Consider the following 17,680-nt stretch of genomic DNA (forward strand, 5'->3'; position numbering starts at 1 on the left):
GCAAGGGACAATGAAATGTGCAGTACTGTGATTCTCCAAAGATGAATTTCAAAACATTTGCCTTGTAAAGATCTCCAGAGTAACCTAAATGAGAAAATCACTCATGAGATACTTACTCATATACAGTACCAGTCAAAAGTTTGTACACCCCTACTCACTCATATTTTCTACATTGTAGATCAATACTGAATATATCAAAACTATGAAATAACATCTGGAACATGTATGGAATTATGTGGTAAAAAAAAGTGTTAAAAAAAGTTTCATATTTTAGATTCTTCAAAGTAGCCATCGTTTACCTTGATGACGCTTTGTACACTATTGGCATTATCTTAACCAGCTTCATGAGATCGTCACCTGGAATGCTTTTCAATTAAGAGGTGCCTCGTCAAAAGTTAATTAGTGCAATTTCTTGCCTTCTTAATGTGTTTGAAATCAAACAGTAAATCGTAAATAATAAAAATACAGTAAATAGCCCTATTCCATCCACAACTGTAGTAATCCATATTGTCAAGAACCACTCAACTAAGTAAAGAGAAACAACATCCATCATTACTTTAAGACATTAATCTTTTAATCAATATAAATTAAGAAAAAACGTTGAAGTAGGAGGTGTGTCCAAACTTTTGACTGGTCCTGTAGCACTCATACATCATCTTATATTGAGCAAACGCACAATAGAAGAAATTTAACACCAAGAATGCAGTTGATTGGGTGTTTCATTGTGCCATTTGTTGTTGGTTTGTGTCATTTTTTTTTTTTTTCATTTTTGTTTCTTACATGATTACAGATGGGCTTGTACAAATAACACAAGAGGTGAACACATTCAAGAACTTAATTGCTTCGTACCCAGAACACTGATGATAGAAAAGCGATAATGTATGTAGTGTCAATACTGTGTCAAAAGAGTGAACATAAATAAAAACTCTACAGAAAAGCACTGATAATTGACACTAAGCCTATAAACACCACTAAAAAAAAAATCAAGTCCTTCTGAAACACACAAGGTTTATCCAAACACACAAGGTTTATCCAAAGACACAAATAGATTAATTGATTTATCAGGGGCATTATTCTGCACCTGGAGATAAAAACAAAAATAAATGTAGGTGCTTAAATGGATTTGTAAGGACAAAGATGAGTGTACAACTGACACTGTACACTACAGAATAAGAGCCTAGCAATATATACCACCTTACAGGTCATAAATGAATGTGGAACTGCATCCACCCCATAGAAAAATGAGAGATTTGAGAGTGTCAAGAACATCATTTCCGGTGTAGTTCACTGGAAGTTAAAAGAAAGGAAAAAAGAGAAACAAACTAAATACGCAGTCTCCCTTAAACTGAATCTTCAGAATATTGTGTTTTTACTGTGACCATTACAGTTCACGACAGATGGTTTATTTATTTATGTATGTATTTATTTTTTATATTGATAAGATATGCATTTATGGTGCTTTTTATGATGTTTGTTCATAAGCCATAATTTGTTTAGTTGCCATGGATTACAATAAATGAAAATATGAAAATGCTGAACAGAAAGCTTTATTACTTTTTTCCTATTTATGAAAAGCTTTCCAGAATGGGATACCTAAGCTATGTGATAAATAAATGTAAAAATACTAAAAAGTCTGCACAACCTACAAAAAAGCTCTATTAAAAAACTATTCAGTGGTGTTTTGCTGTCTGGAGGATTGGCTCAACATTTTCCAAGCAAATGTTTAAAGTCACATGATTGGTTTTTTTTTCCCTTTTGGTTCTCAGCCTGCGTGGCTTAAACAAAAGCAACAAAATGTGGCAAGATGAGCTGTGTTCAACTACATTGGTAAAGCCTCGGTCACAACCGGCCGTACGTGCTCCTACGGCCGCTCTACGTGCAAAAAACGCAAGAAACGCACGGAGGGCGCGCGTGTGACGTGCTGATTTTTGAGCCGTAGACTGGCCGCAGAGGTTCTTTGTCATGTCAAACTCACTCTACGGGCGCTTACGTTTTTTTCAGGTTGCAAGACAAACTTACAGCCAATGTGCATCTTTCTCCACGAACAAAAAAAACGCAGCGATTTGGGAAACGCCAAAAAATCGTACGTCCAGTTGTGACCTAGGCTTTAATGATTTAACCAATGAAAATTGAAAATAATTGTGGTTAAAAGCTAATTATTTTTACCCATATACCCATATTTACTAAGCGAGCTGACTGTATACAAGTCAGAATATACATTTACAAAAACAAATACTCAATTTACTATGATCATTTATTCACTTAAATTGTAACTGGGCTATGTATAAAAAAAATGAAAACACTGAAGTGAGCAACCATGGAAAAGTAACATCTTTGGTGTGCTATAACATTGAACACTTTACAAATATTTTCTTGTCTACAAGTAACCCTTTCACAAAAGTACATAATTTTAGAGATTCTGTTGTGAATATTGTTCAGACAGCTCTATAGCTAGTTGTCTTGACAAAAGTAGTTCACTTCATGTTCTTCTGGGACATCCTCGCATCATCCTGATTAAATCTCACCCTCTCCTTTGGTCCCGTCGAGTCGGAGGTCTGCATCATTCCTCCCCAGAGTGAAAAGGCTCACGGCAGCCAGCAAGGCGGCTAGCATCATTCCAGCACAGCCGGCGAACATGTGCCTGGTGCCACTTCCTGCCTCGCCTGCTCCAGCACCCGACACCTCACCATGTAGTGCCAACAAGCCCAAGCATGCCAGCAAGTTGAGCGGCAGACGAAAGCAGGCCAAAACTGCAGCCCTGCGCTCCACGGGGATCACACGACCCTGAAGGAAGCTCACAGCAGGAAAGTAGAAGCCACAGGCCAACTCTAGCAGCAGGAAGGCCAGAAACGATTCTCTAGGCTTCGGCTGGCCTGGTGCAGTCGAAAACGTCAGCATAAAGAAGGAGAAGAAGGCAAGAAGCGTGGCCAAGCCCAGCAGGTGGGCCGGCTGGAGCCGATAGCGGGCTGATGTGGCCAAACGGAAAAGTGACGATCCTGCCATGCTGGCCGCCATTAAGCAGGAAAAGACAATACCCAGTGGTGGGCCCTGTGGCTCCAGGACGGGTGTCCATAGAAATATGAAGACATAGAGCACGCTCTCGAAAAGGGCCTGCACACCACCCAAAAGTACTACACGACGTTCCGAGAACAGAAAGCGCACACCTTCCAGACAGGCTCGCCGGAATCGAGTCTGAGGGGCACTTTGAGGGCCGAGACGAACACTGCTTTTGTCCCTTTGGCCTCCTTGTTCCAGCTTTTCCTCATTTCCCCAATCGGAAAATACCATCCACGCACATGCAGCCAAGCTTGGAATGGCAAGCAGGAAAGGAGCTACAGGTCCCAACTCCAACCATTCTGCAAACAGGTTTGCCACGAGCCCTGCACCCACAGCCAGCCCATGATTCCAGTCTGCAGCTTTGCCGAACGTCACAGGGATCCATTCTTTAGGGAAGTCATGCACATCGATATGGCAGTGCACATACCAGGCCTCGAAGGACGTACTGAGCAGGGAAGTGGAGAGTCCGCCTAGCACACGACCCAGGATGAGCACGAAGTAATCCCGAGACAGTTTGGTGAGGCAGCACACGATGTAGGACACACAGAAAAGGAGGCACGTCTGCCTTTGGCCCAGAACCTGCGTCAGCCAGCCAGCCACAGGGGCAAAGAGCACGCATGAGGCCAGACCACAGACGTACAAGATGGCGATTTGGGACTCTAGGAAGCTGTAATGCTGGTAAAGCTTGTAAAGGTATGGTCCCTGCAGCCAGTCAGCCCACAGAGCCAGCAGGTATGTTTTTAAGAAGAGTTTCTGGAAGGAAAGGAAAGCTGGGTTAGCAACGGTCGCCTGAGTGGACTGTGGAGAAGCAATGCGCCGTGCTGCGAGTTCCAGACACACACACAAGACCACCAGGGCCACAAACGCAAGATATGCAGTCACAAACATGGCAGACCACGGTCAGCTTTCAGGTGGCCTGGGAATGTAGGTCTGCACAGCTCCGGCTTCCCAATTTCTTCGTCTTCTTTACAATTTTACTTCACTGTTATGTTTTGGAGAGGCTGTGGAAAGTAGAGTACAACAGGATAAGAATGGATTCCAATGAAAAAAACATAGTAAATAAGTAATTAATAAGGTAAAACTGATACGTGGGCACATTGTAGGTATCGATCACACACATGATCAATACATCAGTAGAAGTTTAAACTTCCTTCACATTAGAGCTTCGAAATGAAAGAGTAAGGGCTGGATCCAAATAACTCTACTTACATACTTCTATATCAGTGCATTAGAAAGATTATAAAGCAACATCTTATAACGTACACTAATTAGTACATTATTTAACCAAAATATTCCGCCAAAGGTTAGTTCAATTCACCTTGCTAAGTTAGTGAACTAGTTTAGCCACCGTTGCAAACTAGCAAGTTAGCTCGACATCATTAGCTTGGTGAAACTGCAGCTAAAAAGTATTAACTACGTTTATCTTCTATTTTTTTTTTTTTTTTTTTTTGCGTTTGCAATACCTGAACAGCCTTAGCATACTGCTTCATCTCAAGATACTTCTTCCAGACGCTCATATTTCGGGTTTATTGAGGAGTCCTGAAAACACCATTCGTTCTCACAACCGTTTCGGTGAACGCTTCCTAGTTCCGGGTAGAACGTCCCCAGGAGTGACGTCATCACGTAGAAACGCCGCTGCCCCCGGCAGGAGACGAATGACAAACAGATCGTTGGCACAAATTTGTAATTAAATAATTAAATATGACCAATTTTTTTTAAATATTACAGATTATAATAATAAAATATTACATAAATAATAATTAAATATTACATATTAATAATAATAATTAGATATTAAATATATTTTTAAAAATGAAATATTACAATTATGCTTTACATTTGAAATTTATTTTACATGATTTTTTTTTTAATTCGACAATGTTGATGACTAACCTGTTAGTATTTTCTTCAAAACGGTTAATTTAATGTTTACAAGTCATACTGAGGGCGGCATGGCGGTGTAGTGGTTAGCGCTGTCGCCTCACAGCAAGAAGGTCCGGGGTTCGAGCCCCGTGGCCGGCGAGGGCCTTTCTGTGTGGAGTTTGCATGTTCTCCCCGTGTCCGCGTGGGTTTCCTCCGGGTGCTCCGGTTTCCCCCACAGTCCAAAGACATGCAGGTTAGGTTAACTGGTGACTCTAAATTGACCGTAGGTGTGAATGTGAGTGTGAATGGTTGTCTGTGTCTATGTGTCAGCCCTGTGATGACCTGGCGACTTGTCCAGGGTGTACCCTGCCTTTCGCCCGTAGTCAGCTGGGATAGGCTCCAGCTTGCCTGCGACCCTGTAGAAGGATAAAGCAGCTAGAGATGAGATGAGTTTTTTTTTTAATTCGACAATGTTGATGACTAACCTGTCAGTATTTTCTTCAAAACGGTTAATTTAATGTTTACAAGTCATACTGAGGGCGGCATGGCGGTGTAGTGGTTAGCGCTGTCGCCTCACAGCAAGAAGGTCCGGGTTCGAGCCCCGTGGCCGGCGAGGGCCTTTCTGTGTGGAGTTTGCATGTTCTCCCCGTGTCCGCGTGGGTTTCCTCCGGGTGCTCCGGTTTCCCCCACAGTCCAAAGACATGCAGGTTAGGTTAACTGGTGACTCTAAATTGACCGTAGATGTGAGTGTGAATGGTTGTCTGTGTCTATGTGTCAGCCCTGTGATGACCTGGCGACTTGTCCAGGGTGTACCCTGCCTTTCGCCCGTAGTCAGCTGGGATAGGCTCCAGCTTGCCTGCGACCCTGTAGAAGGATAAAGCAGCTAGAGATGAGATGAGTTTTTTTTTTTAATTCGACAATGTTGATGACTAACCTGTCAGTATTTTCTTCAAAACGGTTAATTTAATGTTTACAAGTCATACTGAGGGCGGCATGGCGGTGTAGTGGTTAGCGCTGTCGCCTCACAGCAAGAAGGTCCGGGTTCGAGCCCCGTGGCCGGCGAGGGCCTTTCTGTGTGGAGTTTGCATGTTCTCCCCGTGTCCGCGTGGGTTTCCTCCGGGTGCTCCGGTTTCCCCCACAGTCCAAAGACATGCAGGTTAGGTTAACTGGTGACTCTAAATTGACCGTAGATGTGAGTGTGAATGGTTGTCTGTGTCTATGTGTCAGCCCTGTGATGACCTGGCGACTTGTCCAGGGTGTACCCCGCCTTTCGCCCGTAGTCAGCTGGGATAGGCTCCAGCTTGCCTGCGACCCTGTAGAAGGATAAAGCGGCTACAGATAATGAGATGAGATGAGATAATGAGATGAGAAGTCTTACTGAGGCACATGGATATTTCCATTGAGTTTCCAGTAGGCACTGAGATGGTTTGCTTGGTTTTGGTATAATTGGTCAATATTACCTTAGAATTAGGTTTGCCTTAAGGTGCTGAACAGCTCCAAAATTTCCCATAGCTGTTAGATTGACATTCATTCATCTTCAGTAAGCACTTTGTCAGGATTGCAAGTGAGAATACACCCTGGATGGAACATAAGTCTATCACAGGGCACCATCCGCACACACATTTACACCTATCGGCAATTTTACAATAGCCAATCCAACTGCAGACATATTTTGGGAGGTTGGAGAAAACCACAGGACCCAGAAGAAACCCACACTGACATACAACCCCGATTCCAAAAAAGTTGGGACAAAGTACAAATTGTAAATAAAAACGGAATGCAATAATTTACAAATCTCAAAAACTGGTATTGTATTCACAATAGAACATAGACAACATATCAAATGTCGAAAGTGAGACGTTTTGAAATTTCATGCCAAATATTGGCTCATTTGAAATTTCATGACAGCAACACATCTCAAAAAAGTTGGGACAGGGGCAATAAGAGGCTGGAAAAGTTAAAGGTACAAAAAAGGAACAGCTTGGAGTGGCAGCGGCTCTCAGAAGTAAAGATGGGAAGAGGATCACCAATCCCCCTAATTCTGCCCCGACAAATAGTGGAGCAATATCAGAAAGGAGTTCGACAGTGTGAAATTGCAAAGAGTTTGAACATATCATCATCTACAGTGCATAATATCATCAAAAGATTCAGAGAATCTGGAAGAATCTCTGTGCGTAAGGGTCAAGGCCAGAAAACCATACTGGGTGCCCGTGATCTTCGGGCCCTTAGACAGCACTGCATCACATACAGGCATGCTTCTGTATTGGAAATCACAAAATGGGATCAGGAATATTTCCAGAGAGCATTATCTGTGAACACAATTCACCGTGCCATCCACCATTGCCAGCTAAAACTCTATAGTTCAAAGAAGAAGCCGTATCTAAACATGATCTAGAAGCGCAGACGTCTTCTCTGGGCCAAAGCTCATTTAAAATGGACTGTGGCAAAGTGAAAAACTTCTGTGGTCAGACGACTCAAAATTTGAAGTTCTTTATGGAAATCAGGGACGCCGTGTCATTCGGACTAAAGAGGAGAAGGACGACCCAAGTTGTTATCAGCGCTCAGTTCAGAAGCCTGCATCTCTGATGGTATGGGGTTGCATTAGTGCATGTGGCATGGGCAGCTTACACATCTGGAAAGACACCATTAATGCTGAAAGGTATATCCAGGTTCTAGAGCAACATATGCTCCCATCCAGACGATGTCTCTTTCAGGGAAGACCTTGCATTTTCCAACATGACAATGCCAAACCACATACTGCATCAATTACAGCATCATGGCTGCGTAGAAGAAGGGTCCGGGTACTGAACTGGCCAGCCTGCAGTCCAGATCTTTCACCCATAGAAAACATTTGGCGCATCATAAAACGGAAGATATGACAAAAAAGGCCTAAGACAGTTGAGCAACTAGAATCCTACATTAGACAAGAATGGGTTAACATTCCTATCCCTAAACTTGAGGAACTTGTCTCCTCAGTCCCCAGATGTTTACAGACTGTTGTAAAGAGAAAAGGGGATGTCTCACAGTGGTAAACATGGCCTTGTCCCAACTTTTTTGAGATGTGTTGTTGTCATGAAATTTAAAATCACCTAATTTTTCTCTTTAAATGATACATTTTCTCAGTTTAAACATTTGATATGTCATCTATGTTCTATTCTGAATAAAAAAATGGAATTTTGAAACTTCCACATCATTGCATTCCGTTTTTATTTACAATTTGTACTTTGTCCCAACTTGTTTGGAATTGGGGTTGTACAGGTAGTAATCCAAAACCGTTTGAGATGTTTGAAACCATAAACGTGATCAGACACAGCTACTTTGTGTTGATTTGTAGTGACCCCCAAATCTGTCCCTCTGAGTTACATGTCGGTCCTGGGATCAAGATGCTGACATCTTGATGCCCTGTGTCTGGTTGGAGTCTCATCGCATCACTCCTGTGGAGGACGGCCCCATGTGGACAGTTGAAAGTCACACCTGGAGGACGCTCTGGACACTTACAGTCATGCTTTTATGGCTGCGGACTAGAGTTGACTTGCTAACTTTAGGACTGCAGTTGTCATGAACAGTTTTGCACTCAAGTTTCCATCAAATGAAGAGTTTATAACATCAACGAAACCGACTTCATGTTAAAACTGTTAATGTTATAGTCATGTTGTCTGTTGTTGCCCAAATGAGGATGGGTTCCCTTTTGAGTCTGGGTCCTCTCGAGGTTTCTTCTTCATGTTGTCTGAGGGAGTTTTTCCTTGCCATCGTCGCCACAGGCTTGGTCATTCGGGATAGATTAGGGATAAAATTAGCTCATGTTTTAAGTCATTCAAATTCTGTAAAGCTGCTTTGCAACAATGTTTATTGTTAAAAGCGCTATACAAATAAACTTGACTTGACTTGACACTTCCTTCTAAGGCACAGATTCCCAACCCTGAGTAGCCTACCTCCGGCCCTGCACATTTTAGTGTGTCCTCTGTTCTAACACACCCACTTCAACTCATGGAAGGGCTGATGAATTGAATCAGGTGTATTGGGAACATAGATATCACTAAAATGTACAGGATATGGAATACTCAAGCAACAGGGTTGGGAATCTGCACTCTAAAAAAAGAAGTTGACCAAAATCATGCTAGCAAAATAGCAGATCAGTGCCACCAGTTTTATTTTATCTGCATATGGAGACATAACACAACACGTGGTCACATGGTGGCAGTATAATACAGTTTGCCAAATCTTCTTGCATGTATTTCTATTTCACATGTCCTTACTTGTTCTTATGCATGCTCACCACGTATTTGCAGGTGTAACCTAGTGAGCACAAATGAGAAAAAGAACAGATGACTGGTGTGGTCCTTTCCAAAATGTCAAATTGAATATAGACCTCAATGGCTCTGTGTTTAGGGACAATACTGAGATGGATATAAAATGCATTACTGTATGTCTATGTAGCTACCTGTCTGGTCTGTTTCTGCTTACTGGGATATTAATATTTGTCACAATCCAGTTTTGAAATTTGAACTACTAATTTGGGAATTGTATCAATAAAGCAACAAAATTAATAATCAAAGTGTCTTGGTGTGTTCTGACACCTACAGTGCATAAAATAATAACCTGATGCCCAGCACAACCACACACACAACATAAGATTGGCTATGAATATAAATTCTTTCGCAAGATGATTTCTATGATGTTATTCATCTAAAAATATATGGACTTAGATTCTTTATTGAGATTATTGATTACGATTCATTTTAGTTTTGTATTTAATCTATGTGAACTCCAATGGCCATCTGGTTTGTTGCCTGCTCCCTTCTGCTAGCCACAAAATGAATAACATCTGTTTCTCACTGCTATTTGACTAAGCCATTCTGACCTTTCATCAGTTCAGACATAAAAGATTTTCTGTATACATAAGGGACGAGGTGTACTTGGCATTAGATTACTAACTATTAACTAAAATATGCACCTGCACTCTCTTTTCATCTTCTGAGTCAATAACCAAGTGACCCTGATCTGTCTGGCATAATTTGGTGGTACATTTAGGCCAGAGTATATTAATGCCTCGAAGAGCATCCTCGTTTTCTATGAAACTCAAATGATACAACTAGTCCAAGCACACAAGGTGGGAGACAGTTCAGGGGAGAGAAGGAAGTGTTATTTTCAGCTTATTGCTAATAAGGGAGTTATGCTCAATCTCACAAATCACAGTGTAGACTTAAAGCCACAGTCGCAGATGGCCAGAACAGCATCTGAGTTTCATCATGCATATTAATTAGCTACAGTCAGTTTCTGTTTTAATGTTTTTGTGTTGGGTGGGTTTTTGTTGTTGTTGTTGTTTTTTATTATTATTATTGCTTTGCATGCAGGCCTACAAGAATTATACGGCTAAAGAAAATTAAAAACAGATTCCAAGTATCCTGCCTTTTTGTATTCCCTGTTTCGTTCATATATTAGGGGCTTTTAATTAGCTAATGAGATGTATCAGACATGTTAGAGTAAAGAACTCACTATAGTGTGAAGTGCAGGAGTCTAGGATGGATCATAATGTAACCAAAACACAATGCAAATAAAACAACCTGATGGAAAAAGGTTGGAGATGAAAGGAAGGGCAGCAGATTGCTATCATAGTCATTATCAAGCTTTTATGTTCAGTTTTATATGAGCTAGCCTACTAAACCACTTTCGTGCTATTGTTTTTGTGCCAGTAGGACATGAATGCAGACATTACCAAAATGCTCATATGAAACATGAAGGAAGTGTTTAAATTAGGCTATAAACCATTTACTGATTGCAAAACATTCATCCAGCCATCACTTATCCATTGTGAGTAACAGATGAGCTGAACCAATCCCAGCTGACATTAGGCGAGAGGCGCGGTACATCCGGGACAGGTCGCCAGTCTATCACGGGGCTAACACAGAGACAGACAGCTATTCATATTCACAGCTGGACTGTAGAAGGAAACTGAAACACCCAGAGGAAATCTATGCAGGCACAGGGAGAACATGCAAACTCCACACTGTTGACTGGCAGGTTCGAATCCAGAACTTGCTTGCTACTCACTGCACCACCATACCACCTAGTATTCCAAAACATACTGAGGTCTTTTGGTTTTGGGAAAATTATAATCGGTATAAAGTAGGAAGTTAACCAGTGGATTTTGGATAGTTTCTTGTAAATATTGAACAAACATAAGATAATATTTGAACCATACCAAACCTAAATAGAAAGTATAAAGTTAAGTACATTTTTGTGTTGGACTTGGACCTCTGTGAGCTTAGATGAATGTTTTAGAGCAATGTAAACACTAAAATATCCTGAGTTTGGACTCAGGGAAAAATGCTTTCCCTGTTTTTTGACTTGATAATCTTTGCTATATCACCATAATGAGGCTGTCATTAGGTTCTTGCTTGTATTCGGTGTTGATACATCTAAAAGTTTTTGAGTACAATACTAACCGTTTTGATGTTTATTTTTCATCTGTTTAATCAGATCACTGGATTTATTTTTCCTTTTTTTTTTAAACACCGTTATTCATCTGTGTGAATCTCCCAGGAGATCAGCAGTTTCTGAAATACTCAAACCTGCCCATCTGGCACAAACAACCGCACCATGGTCAGAGTCACTGAGATCACATTTTCCTCTATTCTGGGAATGTTTGTTATGAACATGAACTGAAGCTCTTGATCTGTATCTAAAAGATGCACTCACAACTTGTTTCTACCAACAGGGAATGGATTCTGTTCTGGTTCCTGCACCAGATTTTGAACCATTTGGAGCATTTCATCCAAAAATAAACTGGTCCAGAACATGAAAAGTTGGTTCCTCTCTGGAACCAAAAGATAACTGTTTTTTTCCAGTGGGAACTGTGACGACATCAGTGGGTGTATCATTAGTTTGGAGAATTTCTATATCTTCTTATCATTAGTAGTTGGTCCATGCTTGTTTTTTGGATTAAAAAAAAACTGTAATAACAGAAAGAAAGCTTGTAGATAACCAGTGTGATCCACCATCTTCCTACTACTGTTTACTTCCATCATGCATTGTGCAATGCCCTCCATTGATGATGCATCCTTGATTACAATGGTTTTGTTCAAAACTGGTGGAAATGTAGACTGGTTTGCTAGCAGACATCAAGGTTTAAAGAATCTGGAATGGAACTGGTCCAAGAACCTGTTCTCTGTTGGTCAAAAAGCAGTATCAGTGAATGTTAGTACAGTATTTTACATGTACACTCACCGGCCACTTTAATAGGAACTTGTTCTTGATTCTGAGATTCCTGTTTTTAGCTGACAGGAGTGGAACCCAATGTGGTCTTTTGCTGTTTCATGCTGAGATGCTTTTCTGCTCACCACGGTTGTAAAGAGTGATTATATAAGTTACTATATCCTTCCTGGCAGCTCGAACCAATCTGGCCATTTTCCTCTGACCTTTCATCAACAAGGGCGCTTGTTTCCACACACAGAACTGTTGCTCACTCAGTGTTTTTTGTACCATTCTGTGTAAACTCTAGAGACTGTTGTGTGTGACAACCCCAGGAGGTCAGCAGTTTCTGAAATACTCAAACCCATGCCACAGTGAAGATAATAAAAAAAAAGGAGAGAGATCACATTTTTCCCATTCTGATGTTTGAAGTGAACATTAACTGAAGCTCTTGATTTGTATTTGCATGATTTTATGCATTGTGCTGCTGTCAGGGGATTGGCTGATTAGAGAACTGCATAAAATAGCAGGTAGATGGGTGTTCCTAGTAAAGTGGCCAGTGAGTGTATGTACTACATGTTTTTTATTTAATGGGTCCAGACTTTTAGATTCTAGTGTATACCTCACATTCATTAAAACTTTGTATTTCAGTTCCTTTTTGTTCCTTTTGTTTCATAGTTTAAGATATTTTGGGGGCAGAGTAAAAATATGGAACATGAAGTCCCTTCTGAGATCACTAGCTTTCCTCTCTGAGCTTTTGTTCCTGAGACATACATCTGAAATGAAAATGTCTTCCCTGTACATCACCTAGTCCTTATTCCCAGAGATGCTCCTCATCCCTCAAGAGATAGAAAAAGTATTTTCTTTTACACTGGAGCTCTGTAAGAGTGCCTGCATTAATAAGGCGTCAAAGTTTGTCAAATATCATGCAGTAGAAAAACACCTCACTACCACATACTGTACATAATCTCATATTTATCTTGCTTCTATGGAAGGGATGTAATTTACAAAATATACATCAGCATTGTTTTAACAACCACTAGTTCAAGCATACGAATCTTGTGCACTCCAGTTCGAATGTCTTGATAAGACATCTAACTCTCAGTAAAGGCTATTTTAGGTCTCTGCTGGTGTAATCTGATCTTTCATTACTTCTTTAACACACCTGGTGAGGGTTCTTTTCCACAACCACACATTAGCCGCAACGTTCCTTCAGAAGGCACCCAAACCCCCACTACACTCTCACATATACCTTTGATGTATATTGTTTTGCCTCAGACACGCAAACCTGCAGCCGTACAATATTTACAGCAACAAAACAGAAAAATAAGCAACTACAAAACATGCTTGGGTTACAGTGCTTGCTGGTTTTGTCTCTCGAGATGAAAAATTAAACAGTAGAGTAGAGCAATAGACAACAGTATATGTACTATGTCTGAGGCAGAACGAGAACAGAAATGATCAACTCAGTTACATTTTGCCAGGATGAAAGAATAATATTTCTATATTTCTTTCAATATGTGAAATAACTAATCAGAGTTCTTGTGCTTATTGATACAGTTGAAATTGTGCTATTTAATATTACACTAACAACGATGATACATACATGTTGAACACCTGGAAAACCTACATGACATGAATTATATGGCTATAATATTTACGTTCTGTACATGGTAATTTATCACATTTATGCTGATGTTCATGTTTAAATGGTCCCTATACTTTATTCCTATATATGTGATCTTGGTGGCAGGCTGTGCTAGAAAAACAGATGATAAACGATCCAAAGAAGACACCACCATTTTTTGGTTCCTTGTTCAATACAATAGCTGGTTAGTCATGATATGAATCGGAAACTGCCTCCTTTTGAACGTCATGTCTGTTGGAAAAGTATTTGAGGCTCTTTGAGTGTGCTGAGAGTCTTGGGCACTGTGTGAAGAAATACAACTTGGAAAGAAGAGTAGATCTTGTCTCTGATCAGTTGAGACAAAAATCTTTCCATGTCCATGTCCACTCAATCACACAAAATGATTTCTGCTAATTCTTACAATTTGACAAAGTCGATAACAGAAATGGTGAAATGTTGCTAGCATGATCCAAGCTTGTTCTCTTCTGCTAAATGAGAAGTCATCCTCTTAATGACCAGTCTTTGGCAGCTCATAGTTTGTTGATCACTCATGGGTCAATGTGGAAGTTGAGCAGCTTGTCTGAATGTAGGGTGTTGAGGGTACGCAGGTCTGGCAGACGCAGCAACAGCTTGGGGAAAAGTGCACTGTCGTCAGGATGACGTCGGTTAACCAAGGCTCGTAGTGCCCGAATCAGACTCTCCTGTAACTGCTCCACAGCTGCTGTGTCAGAAACACCAGTTCGATCTATGGAAAGTCCAGAGTAATCAGAATCCATGTCAGATTATAAGTAATTGATTAAACTTTAGTTAGAAGTTCTTAACCCTGAGTATATTTCAGTCAAAACATTTGAATAAATTTCGTCAAAACTCAACCAATGAAAAAAAACTTACGTCATTCAATTTTTTTTAAATGAAATGAGATCATGTTCAGTATTTTTGCCTGAGTTAAATTGTTGAATCTCTAATTTTCAGTCATAAAAGTGTTCTGTGTCCATTTCCATAAATCTTATAACAGACATAAAAGGTATTGGGTAATGGATGGATGGCGCATAGTTGTCAGTGGGACATTTAAAACATCAATATGCAACATTGCTTTAAGGTTGTACTTAACATTTTAACAATGGGAATCTTATAGTATTATTTCTATTTTATTGTCTCTAAAAATGAAGACTGAAGTTTTAAAGGAGAAATGGTTCGCATAAGTTTTAACACACATATCCCTATCTGTATCTCACACAGAATTCAGTGTTTGTTTGTAGTTTACCTGCAGAGACGAGGACTACTGCCATGAAAAGTGCCATCTCATCAGATTCCAGGCTGAGGGAGGCCAGTTTCTCAGAAAAGTCAAACATGGCATCCAACAGGGATCCCATACCCAGCACCCGCAGTGTGGCCAGTGGGTAGGCCTGCCCATTTAGAAATGTCACCGTCCGGTCCTTTGGGTTAAACAGTGAGCAGAACCTTACCATCAGCACCTTTGATAAAAAGGAAAAAAAGTATGATAATGAAGAATAATTATTCATAGGTAAATGGATGTCAGCCTTAGACATCAGGAATAAATATGACTAGAGACATTGAAATTAATGAGACAAGGCCATCAAGGTCAGTCATCTGTACCTGAAAGGTGCCCGCTTTAAGCAACATGATCTGGTCATGTTGGCACAGGTCTTGAAACCCTGGGATACCTTTGGCAAACTCCACTACCTCCCGTACTGCAGGGGTGAAACACTGAGAAAAAGACTCCCACACCTGCTGGCTTGAGATGCCTGGGGCTGAAACTGGGCATGCATTCAGAGGGCAGGCCTGGGGAGATAGATTGGGGAGAAAGTAAATTTTGACTTCGGAAATCCAGAGCATTTCCATATTTGCAAATTTAAAAAGTTTTAAGTCAGTTCCTGGTACAATTGAGGTCAGAAGTTTATATACACTCATCATGGACATGAATGCCATGGTAATATTGGACTTTTAATGATGACCGTTCTTTTTCTGTGACAGAATGACTGTACAACATACACCTTGAAAAGGAAACAAACAAACAAACAAGAATTTGGTGCACAAACACAGAGTCAAAATTATACATACAGGGTCAAAAATTTACATATGCCCATTTAGATTATTAATTCACTAGTGCTGAAAGTTCCAATAATGTCTTTTAACTTGCGAAATCCAATGCCTCTTAATTTCTTGTTAGTGATCATGATTGACTATGGCTAGTAGCTTCTCTGTGGCAACATAAAAAGGGTTTGGTTGACAGCACTGATTGGATTGACCAACACACAGTCCAAGGAGCTCAGTGCAGATCTGAGAAAGAGGATCATAGATTTACACACTCAGGCATGTCTTTTGGAGCTATTTCTAAACAACTGCAAATTCCAAGATCATCAGTTCAAATAATTGTACTGAAGTCAGGGACATGGGAACTTTTTTCTGGGAGGGGCTACTATATTTTGGGGATGGGGTATGGGGCATGGACTACTTTATCTGTCATACAGTTATCACTTATTTCGTGGTGCCCACGCTGGCCAACGCTGGCCAACACAGCAGTGCTGACTACACTAAGCTATGAATGACCATGACCCAAGGCTTTAATTTCAAATATCAAACGATTTGAGAAGTATAAATCCTGTTTTAAGAAGAAACTATCAGTTTCTGACACCAACTTATTCTTGACAGCTGACCTGCACCAGTGGTGGAAGAAGTATTCAAATCCTTTACTTAAGTAAAAGTACTAAAGTATGAAAATATTGTACTATAAGAAGTCCTGTATTCAAAACCTTACTTAACTAAAAGTATGTGAGTATTATCAGCAACCTTTTTATTTGAAGTACAAAATGTACTTAATGTCTCAAAATTACTAATTTTCTAGTAAAATGGTCTCTGTCAGTGATTTACTATTATATACGATATTTTTGGATAATTATTACTGCTATATTAATGTCTATGTTGGATTTTACTGCTGTAGATGTTTACAGTTGAGCTAATTTTAATTACTTTATATATGTGTGGGAACCATGTAGCCTTGTATCTCCAAAACTTCAGCTTTTCTTGAGCTCAGAAAGATAACACTGTCTTCATCTTTGTGACAATGGAATTTTTTTCAGCACGATCAGCAAGTTGAGGAAAATCCGGACATTATCATCGCAGGTAAGCATGATGGAAAGATCATGGACATGCTTTTACTAATAAGATTCACCGATATTTCATGATATCCCTGTCGAAACCTACTTTGTTTCTTACGTTTCATTTGACAGTCGCCATTTTGTATCTAAACGTGCGTTTGAGAAGTCAGGTGATGTTTTGATAATAGAGATCACTTTCACCAGAGTTCACCATTATCGACACCCTGTAGATTTAAGTGACATTTACAACTGTTATGTATCGATCTTTGTGTAACATCCTTGAAGTAGATGAAGTACTTTAAAAAAAGAAAAAGTGCTGTGATTTATAATAATTTTTTTCTGATTCATAACAGAATGGAATGTTTATAGAGTATTTGGAATCCGATTGCAATAAATAGAATTAGACCAGAATTAAATTCCTAGCAAATAAAAAAAACTGCATGTTTGAAATATTCAAATTTTTCTATTCCGTTCAGAATTTTTTTTTCAGTTTGTTGTAAATATCTACCACATATTACAACATCAGTAGACATTTTATATTTTGGCTTGAGGAATGACATGCGACCTTTGACCTGGATTTTCATGCGGTGGCAGTGTCAATTGCCTGTTGACATTTATTGGTAAACTACAAAACTAGAAATTAATACAAACAACTATGAATGATTAAAAAAATGTGATCTATGAAAATACTTAGAAAGTGGAACAAAAAGATTTTCTGACACAGGTTAAACATTATCAGTTCATTTGTTACAAGCATTAGAATTACTTCCTCATTTACATAAGCACAGACATCGACATATTTATATAAAAGATATTTTGTACT

At 39.9% G+C, this 17,680-nt stretch overlaps 2 protein-coding genes across 2 annotated transcripts in view; both read right to left on the reverse strand.

Moving 5' to 3' along the window:
• Window positions 1-2,236: 2,236 nt before the first annotated feature.
• mfsd5 (major facilitator superfamily domain containing 5) lies at window positions 2,237-4,637 on the reverse strand. Its single transcript, XM_060937538.1, has 2 exons — window positions 4,521-4,637; window positions 2,237-4,058 (listed from the first exon to the last, which is right to left on the reverse strand). Exon 2 carries the CDS (start codon window positions 3,943-3,945, stop codon window positions 2,515-2,517), a length of 1,431 nt encoding a protein of 476 aa, XP_060793521.1. The 5' UTR covers window positions 3,946-4,058; window positions 4,521-4,637; the 3' UTR covers window positions 2,237-2,514.
• An 8,432-nt stretch (window positions 4,638-13,069) lies between these two features.
• Window positions 13,070-17,680, reverse strand: part of nr1d4a (nuclear receptor subfamily 1, group D, member 4a) — a 35,002-nt gene continuing 30,391 nt past the window's right edge. Inside the window, exons 6-8 of the mRNA XM_060937541.1 lie at window positions 15,356-15,541; window positions 15,003-15,213; window positions 13,070-14,483 (exon numbers count right to left, since the gene is read on the reverse strand). Of these exons, the coding sequence (XP_060793524.1) occupies window positions 14,287-14,483; window positions 15,003-15,213; window positions 15,356-15,541 (594 nt within the window). The 3' untranslated portion in view covers window positions 13,070-14,286. The remainder of the gene's footprint in view (window positions 14,484-15,002; window positions 15,214-15,355; window positions 15,542-17,680) is intronic.

The sequence above is a fragment of the Neoarius graeffei genome, chromosome 13, assembly GCF_027579695.1.
Source record: "Neoarius graeffei isolate fNeoGra1 chromosome 13, fNeoGra1.pri, whole genome shotgun sequence".
NCBI classification, from domain to species: Eukaryota; Metazoa; Chordata; class Actinopteri; order Siluriformes; family Ariidae; genus Neoarius; species Neoarius graeffei.